This window comes from Poeciliopsis prolifica, unplaced genomic scaffold (assembly GCF_027474105.1).
Source record: "Poeciliopsis prolifica strain line A6 unplaced genomic scaffold, Auburn_PproV2 SCAFFOLD002, whole genome shotgun sequence".
Taxonomy (NCBI): Eukaryota; Metazoa; Chordata; class Actinopteri; order Cyprinodontiformes; family Poeciliidae; genus Poeciliopsis; species Poeciliopsis prolifica.
Window position 1 is genome coordinate 8,183,554 of NW_026562377.1, and position 17,730 is coordinate 8,201,283.

General features: G+C 36.8%; 1 protein-coding gene across 1 annotated transcript in view; it reads left to right on the top strand.

The window, feature by feature from the left end:
• The first annotated feature begins 622 nt into the window (after positions 1-622).
• The window catches only part of brinp3a.1 (bone morphogenetic protein/retinoic acid inducible neural-specific 3a, tandem duplicate 1), a 53,903-nt gene continuing 36,795 nt past the window's right edge, over positions 623-17,730 (top strand). Inside the window, exons 1-2 of the mRNA XM_055058674.1 lie at positions 623-1,141; positions 1,362-1,669. Of these exons, the coding sequence (XP_054914649.1) occupies positions 1,416-1,669 (254 nt within the window). The 5' untranslated portion in view covers positions 623-1,141; positions 1,362-1,415. The remainder of the gene's footprint in view (positions 1,142-1,361; positions 1,670-17,730) is intronic.

Genomic DNA, 17,730 nt, shown 5'->3' on the forward strand with positions numbered 1-17,730 from the left:
TCCGGAGTGTGTGTGGGGGGTGGTGTGGGTGCGCGTGCGGGGGTGGGGTTAATGTACTACGGTCATTCTCCCTTATAATCATCCTCGTGAAGCTGAAGAGTGCCATCTTTCTTAACGGCTATTTCCAACTAACTTAATTTTAGCTATTTTTATATGAAATATAAAAATATATTTTAACAACTACTACTTAAAATACATTTATTTTTATGGTTACTAAATCATTGCCAGTAAAAATCTTTCTTTGAAATAACCTACATATTTCATGAAAGGCAGCTTTAATCCAGAACTTAATTTATAGCAATGACGTCTTTTAATTTGCTCTAATCATTTTCTTGCATTCTAAACAGACAAAATATTTATCCCCATATGTCCTTCCTGGATTTATTATGTTGTTGATGCAGACTGCAGGTGCCCTCCATCGGTTTTCTAAAACTAAGCACCCAGTTGACCATTAACTGACCATCCCCGCATCCTGCCTGCCACCCTCACTTCTGAGCGCCTCCTACTCTCACTTCCTCCAGTTACGTCCCAGCCAACCGGGAGTATTCTTGCTGCTGGAATAAATTAAATTGCAGCGGCGTGGGTTCAGGAGGGAGGGAGAGCGCGCCCTGAATGCCATTCACACATCCCGCGCGCAGGGGAGCTCGGTCACCGTCAGAATCATCGGCGGATCTCCATGCGCTCTGCGTGCGTCCCGAGCGCAACTGTCTCCAATCAAAAACTGCATGAGTTAGAGGACGGCTGCTTACCCCGCTTCGGTGGACTTTGCTCATTTGTTCATTAGGAAGATGCGTTAAAATAATTAGCACACCTGGAAAAGCCGAGTCTCTTAAGATACCACATCAGCGACTTACTTGGAGAGGACTCACAGAAGCCTTCCTTCTCAGCGTCTTGGGCGGTTTTCAGCAGGAAACAGCGTATTTTTAAGGGAGGAGGAGATCAGGTTTCATCTTCTGTTTAATTCAACTTGCGCAGTCTTGTTCTTTTATTTTTTCTTTCTTTTTTTATTTTTTTGCGCGCAACCTTTCTCCAATGCCCCCCCGGTGTATGCGCCCTGCAGAACCGAACTTCACGATCCTCTGAGGGGATTTTGCGGAGATTTATTCCGAACAGTCACGGACCAAAAGACTTACAGAATAAGGTAAAGACACAACTCAACTACGAAAAGTGATTGCAGACGAGAATATTTTCAGGCTTAAGCGAAACAGTATGGTCTCTTAACAGTATGGACTGTATAATCACATTCAAAAGTGATTGTTCATTTATTTTTGTCACTTATATATTCAAAGTAAAATTAAATAAAAGTACTGTTTTTCCTCTCGGTGTGATCTCGCTCTTCCTTTCTGTCTGTTTTCCAACAGGACTCATTAGGAGTGCAAGGAGAATGAAGAGTCACCGGGGCCGGGGCAAACACCATGAGTGGCCCGTGGACCTCCACTAGACTGACGGCCCTCATGTTTCTATGGAAGTGGTTGACATTAAGCCTGCTCCTAAGCTGGTTGTCAGTAGGGGCCAGTGCTGCCGACTCTACCGGCGCTGGCTTCAGTGGCTCAAATGGACCCCTGGGCTGGCTCCTGTCAGAGAAGGGTCCTTTTCACAATTCGCAGGAGTTTGTTGATTTCACAGAGCGCTACCAGCAGGGATTCACCACCAAGTACAAAATATACAGGTAAGAGTTCAGAGATCTAAACTCCTTAAAAATATTGTGTGAAATCTTGTCCTGCATCCAAAAAGGAACAAACATTAAAGGGGTTTTGCAGTTACTTTGGCTTCTTTTGTAGCCTTCCCTTGAGGGAAAAGAGGCTGTTCAGCAAAGCATAGGCAAGAGATGACACTATGCTTTTCTTTTCACCACAAAAGATGCAGATTTAGTAGGTGGCAAACAGAGGGATGAGGGACTGAGAAGATTACTCAGTGGAGTTTTGCATACAAATGAAAGCTCTGCGTGCCTTCTGCATAGATCTAAGCTCGTCTCCATGCGGCTGCTCACCTCCGTTTTAGTAGGCAGCAGAGGCATATGGTTGGAGTATGATACAAACTGTAAATGGTGCATATCAGTGAAAACTTAAAGTAGAGATGCCACAGGAGGGTTAGAACAAAGCAGTGGGATGTTACAGATATCTGACTGAGCCTGTTGGTGTGTGACAGTGGGTAGACCAAGTGGTTTTAGAAGTGTGTGGTGATTGTGTGCGAAGACCCAGTGGGTTATTGTCTGAAAGCTGTATTCAATGTATTGTGGCAATTTATGTTTGGACCAGAGCACGATTTAGGATGGAAGAAGGCTTATTCACGTGTAAAGTCATAAAATGTAAATTATGGTGAGTTAATTATTTTGTTTTGTGTAAATGATACAAAACAAGTTTTAAAAAATAATAAAGGATTGTAAATTGTAGATTTTTTATGTCAACATTAAGAATTCATCTCAAGCCTTGTCCAAAGTTAAAAGGAAATGTTCAGGACAGCAGAGTATAAAACAAGCTGCATTTCGTTTTCTTGATTGACATATCAGAAAGTTGAGATTGAAATTTATTTCTGTATTTACTAACAAAAGAACAACTAAGAACATTTATAATTTTGGTGTATGAACAAATAAATTAAAAACAGATCACAGTTAGGGATGAGGATGGAATCTCCCCTGTCCTGTTGCAATTAAAAGACACTACATTTTTGTCTCTTCTATGTGTTTTAGTTCTTAGAAAAAATTTAAATCTGAACATTAGATTTCAAAGAAAACTTGAAAATTGGTTTTAACCAGTAAAAAGCCTGATCCGTGCATCCCTACTTTTGAGCGTTCAAATATAAGACAGTTAACACACTTGATGTGTTTGTCCTCAGCTTTTTTTTATTCCTAGGAGAGAAAGACAAATATGAGGCGTTTAAACATCATCTCTGAAACCCAGACTGATTTAATCCTTTTAGGCTGGTGGTTCAGCTAACATTTGTGTCAGTCAGTGTGACCTACACACACTGCATACTGTATCTGAAAGGGCATAATATTGTTTGTTATTGTGTGTCTGTTGCTCTGAGGTATGCATGTTTGTATATCAAAACATTTAGTTAAAAAATCACTACGTAAGGGTTGAGAAAAGAAAAAAAAATCTTGTCATTTCGAATTAGCTCAAACCAAATGATGGTTTTCTTATTATACTGAAGTTCTAGTGTGTTATTTACCCACCGACAATTTTCATCAGCGGATGCTGTGCAAGTTGATTGAGCATGACTGGCTCGGCATACTTGAGTGTCTGGATTCGTGGCTGTATGTGCAAGGTAAGTGTTTAGATGATCCGTGATGAGGGTGTCGCCACTGTTCAGAAGGAGGACTGTTGCCAGCTGAACAGAGACTTGACTGACACTGGCATTTAGCCGCTGACAGGGGCAACAATGCCAGGCAAAGAAAGAAAATGTAGCTCTGTTTGCTTCTCTACATCCATCATTTCCTCCCCTCTTCCATCTCTGCTGGTGTCTCCTTTCTGTTTTCTAGAAAGGCTTCATACCTTGTTGCCCCCTTTTTACTTTTGCATTTTGCACCTCAGCCAGGACATGAAAAGCTGACAGATATTAGCATACATTAGTTAAATGGATGCACAAGATTAACTGATTTACATAACAGAAAACCAGATGCATTTTCTCATTACTTTTATTTGAAAAGCCAAGATGAAAGCTTTCTGAAGGACAAAAATAAGTGGAAATGTAAGCCTCATAAGTCTGCAGATGTCTTGTCCCTGAAGTTTACTCTGGCCTTTGGAGTTTTCTGTTAAAGATTATAAAAAACTCTGACTAATTACAGCAAACTGCATTTGAAGTTAAAGTGAAAAGGTTAAATGTTATATTGTTGAAGTAAAAAGATAGTGTTTCCACATTGAGATTTTCTTCCAACTGCTTTGAAAAGGCAAACCTTTTACGGCTTTAAATATCTTGCACTTTTAACACCAGGCTCCATCAGAAGGCATTCCAAGACGTTGACAAAATAAATGAGAGCAATCAGCGCTTTTTTGATATTGTATGAGGGGGAAGAATAGACTTACAGTTCAAGAAAGAAAATGTATGCCATCAAAGTAGTTTAATGTTCTTTTTTTTTTTCTTTTTTTTTTTTCTTGGGTTTTTGTAGTGAAGCAATTACTAAACACTGCTGTCTTGCAGCAAGAAGGCCCAGAGTTCTGAATTCCTACTGGGAGCAGTGTAAAGTGTGGGTTTTCTCTTCCCACAGTCCAAAAACTTGCACGTTAGGCTAATTAGTTATGCTAAATTACCCTAGGTTGTGTATGTGTGTTTGGTTGTTTGTCGTGTGTGCCTCTAAATTGTATTGAGATGGACTGACGACTTGTCTTGTGTGTTCCCTGCTCCTCGCCCAATGTGACCGATGCAGAATGGCATCAAGCAGTGTAAAGTGTGCAAGCACTTAACTGAGTGCAAAAGGGCGGTAGATGTTTGGTTTTTCACCAGTGTTGCACTTGTTGCATATATATGAGCGTAGTTAATGCATTTCACACCATTACCACTATACATTTGAAATTCTGAAAATGAACCTAATTTCAGGTTTAACTTTTGAGAAGAGAAATCTCTACCATTTCTACACATTTTACCTGTAAGAAGAGAAACCAAATTACACATGCAGAAGAAGTAGACCCTAATAAACCAGAATCAACAAGAAGTGAATTCTAGAAAATATATTAGTACCCAATCTGCATTATTTGTATGTCTTTGTCACATTTTCTATATTTTATCCCCCCTTGGCTAATGATTTCAGACCAATTCGTTCTCCCCTGCTCATAAATATTCTCCAGAGCTGGCCTTTCCTGTCAGAGGGCAGGTGAGAGGTAGTTGAGGATTTAGGAGAAATCCAGAGGAGTTAGAGTACAAATAGGGGGGCTTTATCCCCACCTGCTGGTCAGTCCCCTCACGGGAATAACCTAGGAAATTATCTCTTCCTGCTATTTTTTTTTAACAAGTCCTGAATCTTCTTGGAGTTGTAATCAGAAGAGAAATGGTGATATCTTTTACACTAGCAAATTGACATTTGCTGCAAGGTATTAAGGGGAGATTTAATAGCATAGAAATGTAGAGCTCTTGGTTACAGGAAGCAATGTAAAGCACCTGAAAAAATATGATTCTATAGCAAATCCTCTAAGAAAAAGAAGTTTTATTAAAAAATATTCTTTTTAAGCTCTTAAGTGCAATAATGGCACACATAGATGGATTCATTGAGTTCAAAAGCAGTGAAAAACAAGCACAGACGCACTTAACGGTATTGCCTCCGCTGTGATTGCAGTAAAGTCCACTTGTATGTCAGACATAATGGGGTTTTAAAAAAAGCTTCATTCATTCATTCTTTATTTTTCTGAACTGTGGGTTACAAACCTCCAAACAGCTTTGTCGCTTTTATTTCCCATTGAATGCAGCCAACCGGTTTCTTGTGTCCTTGTCAAGCAGACGTACTTGGCTGCATTGAAAAACACACAGCTGAAGCAGTTAATACAAATTTAGATTGTCCATATTTTTCATACCAAGAGCATGAGGCTGAATTAGAGATATTTTCTTTAACCCAACGCCAACAAAACCGAGAACTGAGTGTAAAATGAAGAAAAGCATATTTCATTTCATGATTTAGGAGCCTGTGGTGTCGTGAAACCATCTCTGCTTGTGGGAAGTTCTTACCCCATAATTCCTTGGGTGCAGTGGAGCCATATGAGGACAAAGTAGCATATTAGTCAAAATGTCAGCACCTCCCTTCTTCTTCTTCATGGACCATAATTTTTAAATCACGCCTCATCTCCTTTGTTTTCTCCTCTCTTTTCCCTTGTCAGCCCACTGGCGATTACATTGACTTCATTTGATGTAAGGAGATGTCTCTTGTAATTATGGTCTGATTAGTGTTTCAATTATATTCAGGCATGTTTGTGGAGAGGTTGGGCTGCTGAGGCATGATTTCACAACACCTGTCATTTTGTGTTGCCTGTTGTACTTTATCTATCTCTTGTTTATTACTTTCCCATGGATTTGTGAATGTTTTAGATGAGAAAGCACATTTAAAACAGATTATGAAATGGGATGGAATAAATGGGCATAGAGCTGCAAAGAGAAAGCAATAAAGAGAACAGAGAGGGAAGAAGAATACTAGAGAAAAGCGATTAAGGAACGCAATACCATAATGCACAGCAATGCTGCTCAATAAACCATTTAGAGTATAGATCCACACAAATTCATATTTCATATTTAAGACTGAAGAATAAAATCTTTCTTTTAAATTGTGTGTAATTAACATAAATATGTAATGGATCACAATGTGATATGGTGCATTTACATGTTTAATTTTGTTGTGATCTATGAGACATGCTGAGAGTTTCTATACCATTCCTAAATTAGCTTTATGAATGCTTGGGAGTCAATGCATCACAAGACATTCTGCTGTTGGGGCAGCTATACACCAGAGATTTGTTTTGGCTGCTACCATGGAGACTAGCAGTAATAATAATTAAAAAAAAATACTACAACAAAGAAGATAAAAGGTTTTGCTCCACCACCCATGGCAGTTTACATTAAATTCAAATGTATAAAAATATGCCTTTGGATGCATATTAAAAAGCAAACTTAGGTTATTTTGTGTGGATAATGGATATTCATTTCTGGAATTTATTTAATCATGATCATATAAATGTGTAACAAAGTTTTTTATCAATGAATTATCATGTCTTATTACAGTTAAAGGCATTTTGATATGTTTTAAATTAATTGGACTTTTTGACTCACATTTTGGCACGTTACAGCCACACATTTCAACATATTTTATTGACATTTTATGCTTGTAAGACAAAGTAGTATATAATTGTGATGCGGAAAGAGAACAACTCATGGTTTTCATTTAACCAGTAAAATAAGAGCCCTTCAGATTTTTTTTTTACTGATAAGAATCTGAATGGTGTGGCATGCATTTGTTTTCAACCTGTCTGAATCTGTGTTTTTGAAACCACTTGTCACTGCAAAGACATCTGCCACAGTGTTTTGGGGCATGCTTTTCCCACAAGAGTAACAGATAGAAGAGTTCACCCATTACTTTTGTAAAATACCTGAAGCTCATTTTTTTTTTTTTTTGTATCTTCTTGGCTTGATTAAAGTTTGGACTTTGACACAGTCAATCTAAGTTTGGCCTGGCTTTTGCTTTCCTATAGGATTCAACTGAAAATAAATTCTCACTCTCCTTCTCATGGCCCTTGACTTGGGAGAAAGCCCAAGTCAAGGGGCTTTCTCCCCTTGACTTGGATTGCCTCCAGTATATTTTCTTCCCGGCCAGTCAGTGAACAGAATAGAAGGTTGTGAACAATGATGTTGATTTCTCTGCTGTTTTAGAATTGAAGTCGACCTGCAGTTTTAGCAATGAGCAATAAATATGGAGGAAATGAATGAAGCTATTCAGTCCTTGTTGGGCAGGTTTCAAACCATTGAATTCACATTAACAACTGCATTCGGTTCATTCAGCTAAGTTCATCTCTCTTCCCAGTGGAAGATGGTTGTTCCCAGTGCAGGAAATTCCCAGTAAGCACAGGCAAACATTAACCCTAAATTTAAAAATCTCAACACAATCCACGCCGCCAAGAGACAGTCATTTCAATAGACGAGATACCACACACTGGATGAAGAAAATAGCGTAAGGCAAGGGGTTGAGTTTTACCAGGTTGGTGTAACTCAGTTTTTCTTCTAAATCATTAAACTGTGACTGATTGATTATTTGGAGTCAATGTCCTGGAGGAAGGAGAGAGTTCTAATCTCTCTCTGGTCTCTTTCAGCCATTAACAGACTTTCACGATTGTCCAGCTTCTCTGTACTTACCAAGAAAAGTTATTCCCCTAGCATGGTACTGCCATCAGTATTTCTCTAAGTGCATGTAAGGTGTTCTGAGTGATGTCCATTGTCAGTGTTTTGCCACAGGTAAGGTTTTGCATTTAGGAGAAATATTTTTGACCGACTAGACCACCTTTCATATGACTCTTTTACATGGCTTATGATGGACTAGGAGCTCACATAAGTAATGCTCTGGCCACATTTCCGCAAAGGACAGATTTGTGTACCATGAGTTCTCAAGTCTTTCTCATGAGATGTTAAGCTTTACAGCTCTACCAGAGATAACATGATCCTCTTCACAGTCAGAGTTACTTCACTCTTTTAAGTTTGGATGATGGATTTAAGCTGCAGCCTGAGTGCTTTAACACTTGTTTTTAAACCTGAGTATTTATTTTACCATTTACTTCAGTATTTCTGTAACTCATCTGATTCACTCTTTGGAACTTGTTCTTCCTCCACAGTTAGAAGTCCAGAAATTTTCTATGGTCTTTCAGAATTGTTTAACAATTGATTAAAAATCTTATTGTCTTTATTTTAATAATGCTGCACAAAGTTTTATTTGCTTAATGTTTCACAATAATGTAGGTATAGCTTAATTTGGAACAGAGAACTGTCAAAATGTGATTCACTATGAATGTCTTTTCAGATAAAAAGACATTCATTTAAATGTGTCTTTCTTTGGATTTGTGTAAAGGTATTGATTTATAGTGAAGTATTGTTTTGTCAGAAGACTGGAAACGCTATGAAAAACCTTGCAAGTGTGAGTTTAAATATGTTATTTAAGCTTGTTTAAATTCAGAACACAGCTTTACACCACTTATTTTTCACACTTCAGACATGGGTTTGCAGACCAAATGATTGACCTTCAATACAATAATCTTAATAGATAATAGATGTTATTTTATATTCTTTCAGATATGCGTTATTCCAAGAGCAGCTTGTTTACAGAGAGAATAGATCCAGTGGACAGTGGCTTTCCATAGTTTCATGTTTGGAGGTTTAGGACAAAGCCAGAAAAGATTGTTCCTTTGGATCGCTAGCAGCAATGGCAGTGACGGGGAATTCATTCTGTGCAGGGCTTATGGTTTGTGACAAGTGGGTGATGAGGGAGATGTCAGGGCCAGAGGTCCATAAAAGTAGTCCTTATGAAAGAGAGATTCATAGAAAATTTATTTACTTCAGGATACCGTGAAGATATTGATTAATTTTTTTTTTTTTTTTTTTTTTTTTACGTTGTCCCATCCACTCTGCTTTCTCTTATTTACTGTTAGAATTAGAGGGGATGACAAAACATTGCCATCCATCTGAGTACAAATATTATGAGCAGGATTAGTGTTTTTTGTTCATGTAATTTCAGTTTTAGATTTAGGATTTTAAGTATTAGAAACCTTCTTTACTTTATTTTAATCTTTAATGTAAGAATGAGCGAAGCAGACAGCCTGATTATGTTGAACCTGCTTCATAGCTTATGGACCCAGATGAGACCAACATATTTTGACAAACTGCAGAAAAGAATTGCGTGAAAATGTTTTATCAATTTGTTTCTGTTTTCTAAACTTCATCCATCCATCCATTCATTCATTCATTCATTCATTCATTCATTCATTCATCCATCCATGTAATATTTAGTCAACAGTAACCATGTGTTTGCATGGTTACTATTATTTTTCTTCCCAATGAAAATAATAGTAGTATGTCTCTTTTTTTTCTAATTTTTCCTTTATCATTCTTGGCTACTATATTAAAATAATGTTTGAAAAATAAGTCCATTGTAGCATGTAAAATGGGATAGATAGGATATAAATACATTTAACCAAAGTTTGTCATGAATTTTTTAACTTTAATTGCCAAGATGTTAAAAGTGCCTTTTGAGAAGTAATTGGCTGAATAAGAAACATTTATTCAGTTCTCAAGTCTTTATTAACTTAAATTCAGTGTTGACAGCAAGTGCAGTGGGAAAGAACCACAGAATCTCAAACTGTAGCATATAACTTGTCTTTGCTCTGTGTTATAATTGTATTTCAGTTGAGAGCTTATGCAGGAAAAGTCATAAATAAGAGTTTTACTTCACCTGCTTAGCTACAAAAATGAAAAGTAATGCAAAACAATAACATTTACATTTCACAAAACGCTTGGAATAAGAGTATATTTTATTTCAAGCACAAATTGTTGATATAAGCATAGTGTTGCATTACTCCAAATATCAATTTAAAGCAGAATGTCTTGTTTGTTGACTCTCTCATTAATTACTCCTACAAAATTTGGCAGTAAAAGCATTTTAAACATCTATTATTCAATAAGGCAGAAGTTTCTTCCAGAGAATGTCTTTTTTTTGTCATGTGCTTAAAATAAGCTGGTCAGAGGTTGAGGGTGTAATTATAATTTTTGAAAACTTAAGATCTCTTGCCTCTTGTTGACAGAAACAAACATGGAGTCTTGGAAAGAGCGGTTTAATGTTAATGTTGACTCATGTGCGAATTGCTCTGTTTGTGTTTGCACGTGTGTTTGTGACGTTAACTGTGCGTATTGATAGTGTACATCTCCCATTATGAAAACAATTACATTCCAGGCATCCCATGTTTTCATGACCGATTCCAGAACAAAAGGCTTAGTAGCTTTCCTCTCTGTAAACAGATATAATCTTGAAGCTTTGAACCAGCAATTGTTCTAGGGTAGTAATAATATTTGTGTTACCAACAAATCAATACCTAATTTTTAAATAAAACTCCTACTTATGTTACATTTAACTTTTTTTTCCACACTTTGTAGCAATACAGAATGTCACAATGACCTTTGCTTGAACTTCCTCAACAATATTGTCAGATGCGCAAACAAAAAGAAAATCCTACGTGGAAATTAATCTGTGTGCAACCTAATAAAAAAGCTTGGTCAAGGTGAACTGGAAAAAATACCAAGTAACTTTATTTGACGGATGTTTTTAAGACTGACATGACACTGTCATAAGCATGACATTACCAAATACGAAATATAAAAAAAATTGTTTCAACTGGTAAAATGGTATTTGAGAGGAAAAAAGGGAAAAAAAGAGTGAACAGACAAGGATTTACTCTCACTGCATTCTTTGAAGATCTAAATACACATGAATGCACACACAATTAACAAGTTTAAACTGTTAAAACTTGAGGCAATGGAGGAAGTAGCAGCAGTTCCACATTAGGTGTAGTGTATGAGTAACCAGTTTGAAGTGTATAGATATGAAGGTCTCAACAGGCAGCTGTAGCAGAAATGTAAATTGATTTCTGCGAATGTCTCTACGTATTTTGCACCTGTAAATCCACATTCTTCAACACGTATAAGTATTTTTTAGCTCAGTTGCATTACAGCAATCCATTTTTCACTACAGCCTCACAGGGCTTGTATTCTGCTGTTGTCAATGATTTGCTCCAAAAGAGAAAGAAAAGTAAATAACCAGACAAAAAATGACATGTCAATTGCATATTAGGGTAGATTTTGGTGTTCCTGAGAGGTAAAGTATGTCATATGACAAAGAAGAACAATTCTTCTTACAATTTTTTACTTTGAAACAAACCTCACTGTTTTGCTGCTTCCCAAGAACTTACCTTGAGTTTTTCATTTTCTGCAGTGAGCTTGCAACTACGATTTAAATATGTTTTTGCTTTTATTGCTGTCGGGGTGTACACATAGTGATCATTGTGGATGTTAGGGTCACAAAAGTCATAGCTGCACATGAAAATCTGCATAAACTGCTTAAAGACCCTATTGTGCTGGTACAAATGGTGAAATTTATATTACATAAACTTTGTGACAGGACACCTAGTTGAGCAGACTGAAATATATTATTGAGTTAGAATTATAAGTGAACATCCTCTGCAAATTCTAATTCTGTCTGACCTAAAAAGATGCTTTCTTCCACCTGAACAAAAAGATATTGGGAAATAAAATAAAAAATTAAAGGGATATAGGGTGCAGCACTATATGGTACTGATAGAGAACCAAACATGCAGTGTGATTTTTCTTAGGGTTCATCAGTGGACTGATAAGCCAGGTTCCTATGTAGCAGTCATCAATTGTTCTTGACAAAATCTTTCATCTAAAATAACCATATGAAAACATTTGCATATTACCTTGAATCTGTGCTCCGTGTCCGTTCAGTGTGGCAGGCACTGCAACTGATGATTTAGTTCTCGTGACAAGTTGCGGCAAATATAAAGATATTGTCAGATATTTTTTTGTTAAAACCCTGAAGTTCAGCTGCTGCTGTGATAGACGCCTGAGTGTCATACAAATTGGATTCTTCCACAGCTGCCTCCTCTCCTTCGTTCCAACCTTCTCTCAATTGTCACTGTCAAGATTTGATCATATCATGCTTAGACAGTGTGTTGTGTTCAAATCACTGTATGATTTTTAAAACCACACTGTGAATGCTGTTCATGAATGAAGGTTATGTGGAGCAAGAGATGAATAGACGGATTGAGATCTCGACTACAATAATGCAGATGCGGTTGTATTTTTTTTAAGGCAGAAAAAGGGCTGATCAAAAAAGTAAGCTCTTGATTTCCAAGATTATTTATATTCCAGCATTCACCTACGGCTATGCAATGTAGATCAGCTGACCGTAATTCTTATCTTTTGAAATATTTGTTAATCATTTCAGCAATTGAGAGCTGTGGCTTACCGGGCACAGTGGTAAACTACGTTGTGGTTATCCTTCAACTCAAATATCAGCAGTTTCATCCATAAGTTAGAGAGCCTTTGGGAAAAGCACTGAACCCAAACATTGCTGCTGGCATTCTAATTAGTGCATAATTGCAGGATAGAAGTTTTGATTATATAGAGTTTGATTCATATTGTTACAGAGGTGGGGAGTGGGAAGTGTGTGTGTGACCTTTGTTTTTGATACAGTGTAAGTGCCATTTTCCTAACACATATTACATTGTAAGAACCGACTGCTCCTTATGGACTCCATAAGAAGCAGAAGAAGTGTTGTTTGGGCTAGAGGTTAGGTTTAGGATTAAGGTGTGAATTGAGTTTAAGTTAGGTTTAGGGTTCGGCATGGTGATGGTCAAGTTTAGGGTATGGATCAGGGTTAGGCTGTAGAAATGAATAAAAAAGTGTATGCAATGTCATTGTGGAGATAGACATTCCATGTGTGTAAAATAGTGAATGAGCAGCTTCTTTAGAAGTTCTTTGGAAAAGTGCATGTTTGTTTGGATATTTTTTCCCCAGATGAATGAAAAATTCATTTAAAAAGTTTTTGTTTTGTTTTGTCTATTTCCACCCATGCCTAATGTTAAAATTTGTTTGATTAATTGAAAACAACAACTACAGAAGAAATCTCTGGGGGTTAAATACATTTTCACAGCAATTGTGCAACCCCCACAGTCAAAAAATGTAATATCCAATTATTTTTAACTGACTTTACATGTTTGCCGGATTAAAGTCATGTATTTGAGTGATATTGCATAACATTCTGTGAAATAAATGTTGCTATTGAACATGACATTTTGCATATGTACATTAATAGATATGTATGTATATATTTTGGTAGTCCATTAGGATAGCAACATGGGGTTAGCAGATGTTAGCCCCGTTGCTAAACTTTGCTAATTTCTGCCCAGAAAACCATTGCTGGAATGTCTGTTCTGGCCTTTCAATATGGAGCTTGCAAGACTTTTATTTTTCTTTATGCACGCAGGGGTTTACTCTAGGAAATCAAATTTACTTACACAGATCACAAACATGTCTACTAGATTAATTGGAGAATCTAAATTGCTCTGGGTGCTTGTGTGTGTCTCAATGATTGTCTCTTCATTGAGCCTGCATCTGGTTAGCTTTTCACGGTGTATGCCGCCTCTTGTCCATTGGCAACTTGAGATCATCACTAACCTCTAATGTACATCTACCTGCCTAATACTGTCAGGAATTGAATGATTTTATGGGAATATTAATGTAAAGAAATGAAACATAAAATAAATAGAAATCCAACAAACATAAAATGGTCAATTGGCAGCAACTCTAATAAGCAAATGCAATATGTTCTTACTCTATTACTTTGACATGATGATGATTATTATTATTATGAATATGTTATTGTGGTGTAGTTCTTCATAATTGATGTGAAAATAGTAGTCAATAAAATGTATGCAGTTTATGATGAAGATGTTTTGAATTACTAAAAAACAAAATCTCCAATAGCCATTTGTGGATTTTATTTAAAGATAACTGGAATGGCTTAGAGTGTGCTTCTTTAAAAAAAAAAAAAAAAAAAAATCAGATTTAGGGTGTTTGGCATTGGTTCTTTAAAAATATCAAAGGCATAAAAACTTAAAAAATGAGTGAGAACGACTCAGTTGCCTTGTCGACAGAACCTCTCAGTAGGTTTTATATGATTATCACAAATTAATGATCTGATGTTTGTTTGAAGTTGTTTTTATAAACTTCTGGTGGCAATTCTGTAAAGCATTCCCAACCAATGAGTCTTCCCTGGATCATTACACACTTTGTTTTCCTCCGTGATGAGTTTGCGTCCTTTCCTTCTGCAGTTTGTCTCTGTGGTGGGCTGATGACTAAAAGATTCAGACAGAGTTTCCATCTTCTTTTCCACCCTCTCCACTATTTTCTCATTTCTCTCCTAAACTCTGTTTAGTTGAGAGAGAATCATCAGCAGTATTAGTTTAAAAGCTTGGTAGATGCTATACTGAAGGCACCTTTCAAGAAATGCTTTCTACACTGCTTGATTGTTAATCTTTCATCTTAATCTGAGTAAGAAAAGCTTTGTGTGTGTTTTTTTTTATTTTCCTAAATATGCTGGTTTCAAATATCCATATTGGTTGAATGAAAGAACCACTGTAAAACAATAAAAATGTCAAAAGAAGCTTGATGCTGGAAACAGATCATCTTTATAATTAGGTGAGAACTGCTTGTTTGAAATGTCCTCCAAATTCCAATTTATTTTTCCTATTAAATGACACATAATTGACTTGTCCTCATATGCCCTAATCTCTTTGGAGAGTTCCTTGAAATACTTTTTTATCCACTTCAATCAACTGTTTTCCAAAGTTGGGTATTGTGGTATTTACTATTTTGAGCTATTATAAAGTACATAGATTCATTTAGAGTATTTTTATTTTAAGAACATTATACATAGTGTCCAGTTTTTAAGGATTAATTTAATTTATTTTCTGGACTAGTTTATGAGAGATGGATTGTAATTGAAAGAATGAGATCCTCAATAGAAGCAGCTGAAATAAATGTTCTTCTTTGGATTGAAGGGCTCATGTTTGGAGATAGGATGGGGTCATCTGGTGCAATCCCAGATTGGAGCATCTACTCCTTCATATCAAAAGCAGCCAGTTGAGATTGTGCGTCTGATCGGGATCCCTCATGGAGGACAGCCTATGCAATACCCAGGTTGCGCTGGAGGGAAAATATGTTATTTCTGGTTTGGAGAAACCTTAGAAAACCAAGAAGTAGCACTAGTCATTCTGGAGGATTCTAACTACGATTCTTTCTTGCATAGGACAAGAAAGAGAGATGAAAGAATGCATGGCTATTTAGTTCTCCTGAATTAGCTGGAAACTATTTAGCTTAGTAACTGTTTTTTGTTTGTTTTTCGCATGTATAACTTTCCACAATTTTCTCTCTAGTATCCCCTTCTATTTGAATCAAACTTTAAATCCCAGTTTTTCTTATCAAGAGCAACGATCCAGACCTAATCGTGGCAAATTTATTACACACCATATGTGTGAAACAGTGAAGCAATGAGCATTGGAAGAAAACACTCTGATGATAATCAGCTCTCTGTTGGAGACAGTGCATGATTGGAATAGTCAGAACACCTGTGAAGACAAGTCAAGCTCTTTTAGCTTTGCTTTTCGCTTTCACTCTCAGTGGCAGTCAAATGTTCTTCAGGAAAGAATAAGTGAAAATGTAGCTTGCCATTTTTAGCACAGAAAGGAGAGACAAAGAACTGTGAGACGATGCAATGTCAGCCTAATTATCGAGGAGAATTCCAAGAATAAAAATATATCTTCACTTATAAAGATGCATTGTTGAACGAAAGGCTCTCTGGGAGCTGAGCAGCAGGACATAAGGCAGCGCTGAATCATCAGACACTTCTAAACTAAATTAATACAAGAACCAATGATGATTACAGAAGATGATGATTAATATTAATTTCTAGTATTTAAGATCACAAATCAGAGCTGGTACAACATGTACAACATGATTCAAATAATACAAAAGCTGTGAAATAACCCTTTATCCAATCTAATAAAAATATCATAAGTGTAGTTGGACAGTTTCAGTTATACAGTCTCAAAAAACATGGTCCAACTTGCTTCTGGGCTTCTGGGAAATCAATGTCTGCCCGACTGTCCGTGCATCCAATAAATGTTAATATTCATAAATCAATGTTTGTGTACATTGTTGAATAAAGTTAATGATTTTCATATATGAATGTAAGTATAAGAGTCACTGGAATGTAATTGGACGTTAATGTAAACATCTTATTCTGACACTGAAAATGTTATAAAAAATCTTTAAATATTTCAGACAATTGATACTTTCGGATGGATAAATATCAATCCCTAGAGTAATGTTTGTGTGATTTTTTTGTTTCATGAAAGTGAGACCAACTTTAAGAAAATCTTTCAGAAGTTAGTAGTTTCACTTTTCAGATACTCAACCACGGGGTTTGTTTTCAATCGCTTTTCCTTTTCTTAGTCATTTGAACACATCAGGGGAAGATTACATAAAAAGGAATAAAGCACTGTCTTTGCTTCCCTTACTTAGATACTAAACTGAGCATAGCCTTCACAGTTGCTCAGATGCAAGTTTCAAATGCATCAGCAGGCTATTCAGTGTGTTGATTCCCTGGTTTGCTATGTTGGGCACTGAGAAAAGCCCTCAGGCAGCTTGTGCTCAGTGATGGATCAGAGACAGCTGTGCTATGACGAACAGAACGAAAGGTACAACTCCTATGCTCTGATCATAGCCCCTGTAGCTTTGGCTTCCCCTCTATAACTCTTCTTTTACCTGGCACTGCACTGGTTTTCTCAGAGGGGGGCCTTTCCAGTAAGAGATGCATATGGGTTGGGGTCTTTTTCACAGATATGTGTGAAACAAGTAAATCTGCAGGTATCTCACTGAAAATAGTGAATGATGATATAAACTTTAAACAAAATGCAGGATCTTCTATGCATTTGTGTATGCATTCAATGCAGTCCGTGAGTTTGTAATAGAATGTATAAGAATATATCTACGTGTGAGTCTAAGCTGGGACACCATTCATAAATGTCCATCACAGTAACACAGTGTGCTGATCACAGCTAAACTCTCCCTTTTTATCCATACGCTGCTCCTCTCTTTTGCTGGCCCCAGTGGATGGACACAAACACTAATGGCTGCTCGTTAAAGAGAAACACCAACATGAAAAAGGGCTTAATGAGCTGTTTTCTGTTTGTAGTTTTCTTTGGGGGGAGGCATTGTTATTGGTGAGGAATTGATTGGCAGCAGTTCCACACCCTTGGGGGTGTCATATTCTGGGAAATAGTAAAGTTTTTCTGCTGCTTTGTTTGGATGTTTGCTGGTGGACGATGTGTCTGTGTGCATGTTTTTTATGAATGACATTGAGTTTTCTGTGGAGTTTAGAGAGGAAAGAGTCAAAACAGATTTGTTTCTTTAGTGTTAACATTTCCAACAAGCTGCAATTTTCACAGTAAAACTGCAAAAATTTTTAAGTTTCAGTAAGTGCACTCTTAAGGAGGCTTTATTCCTTACAGGCTGTTTCTCAAGGGTTTTTTTTTTTGTAGATGTTGCAGTAAAGCTTTGTACCTTTCTTGTGTTTGGCTACCAGAATGGCATACTTAAAATGTACCAGCAAAGAAAAGAAAAAAGAAAATCCCCACACAT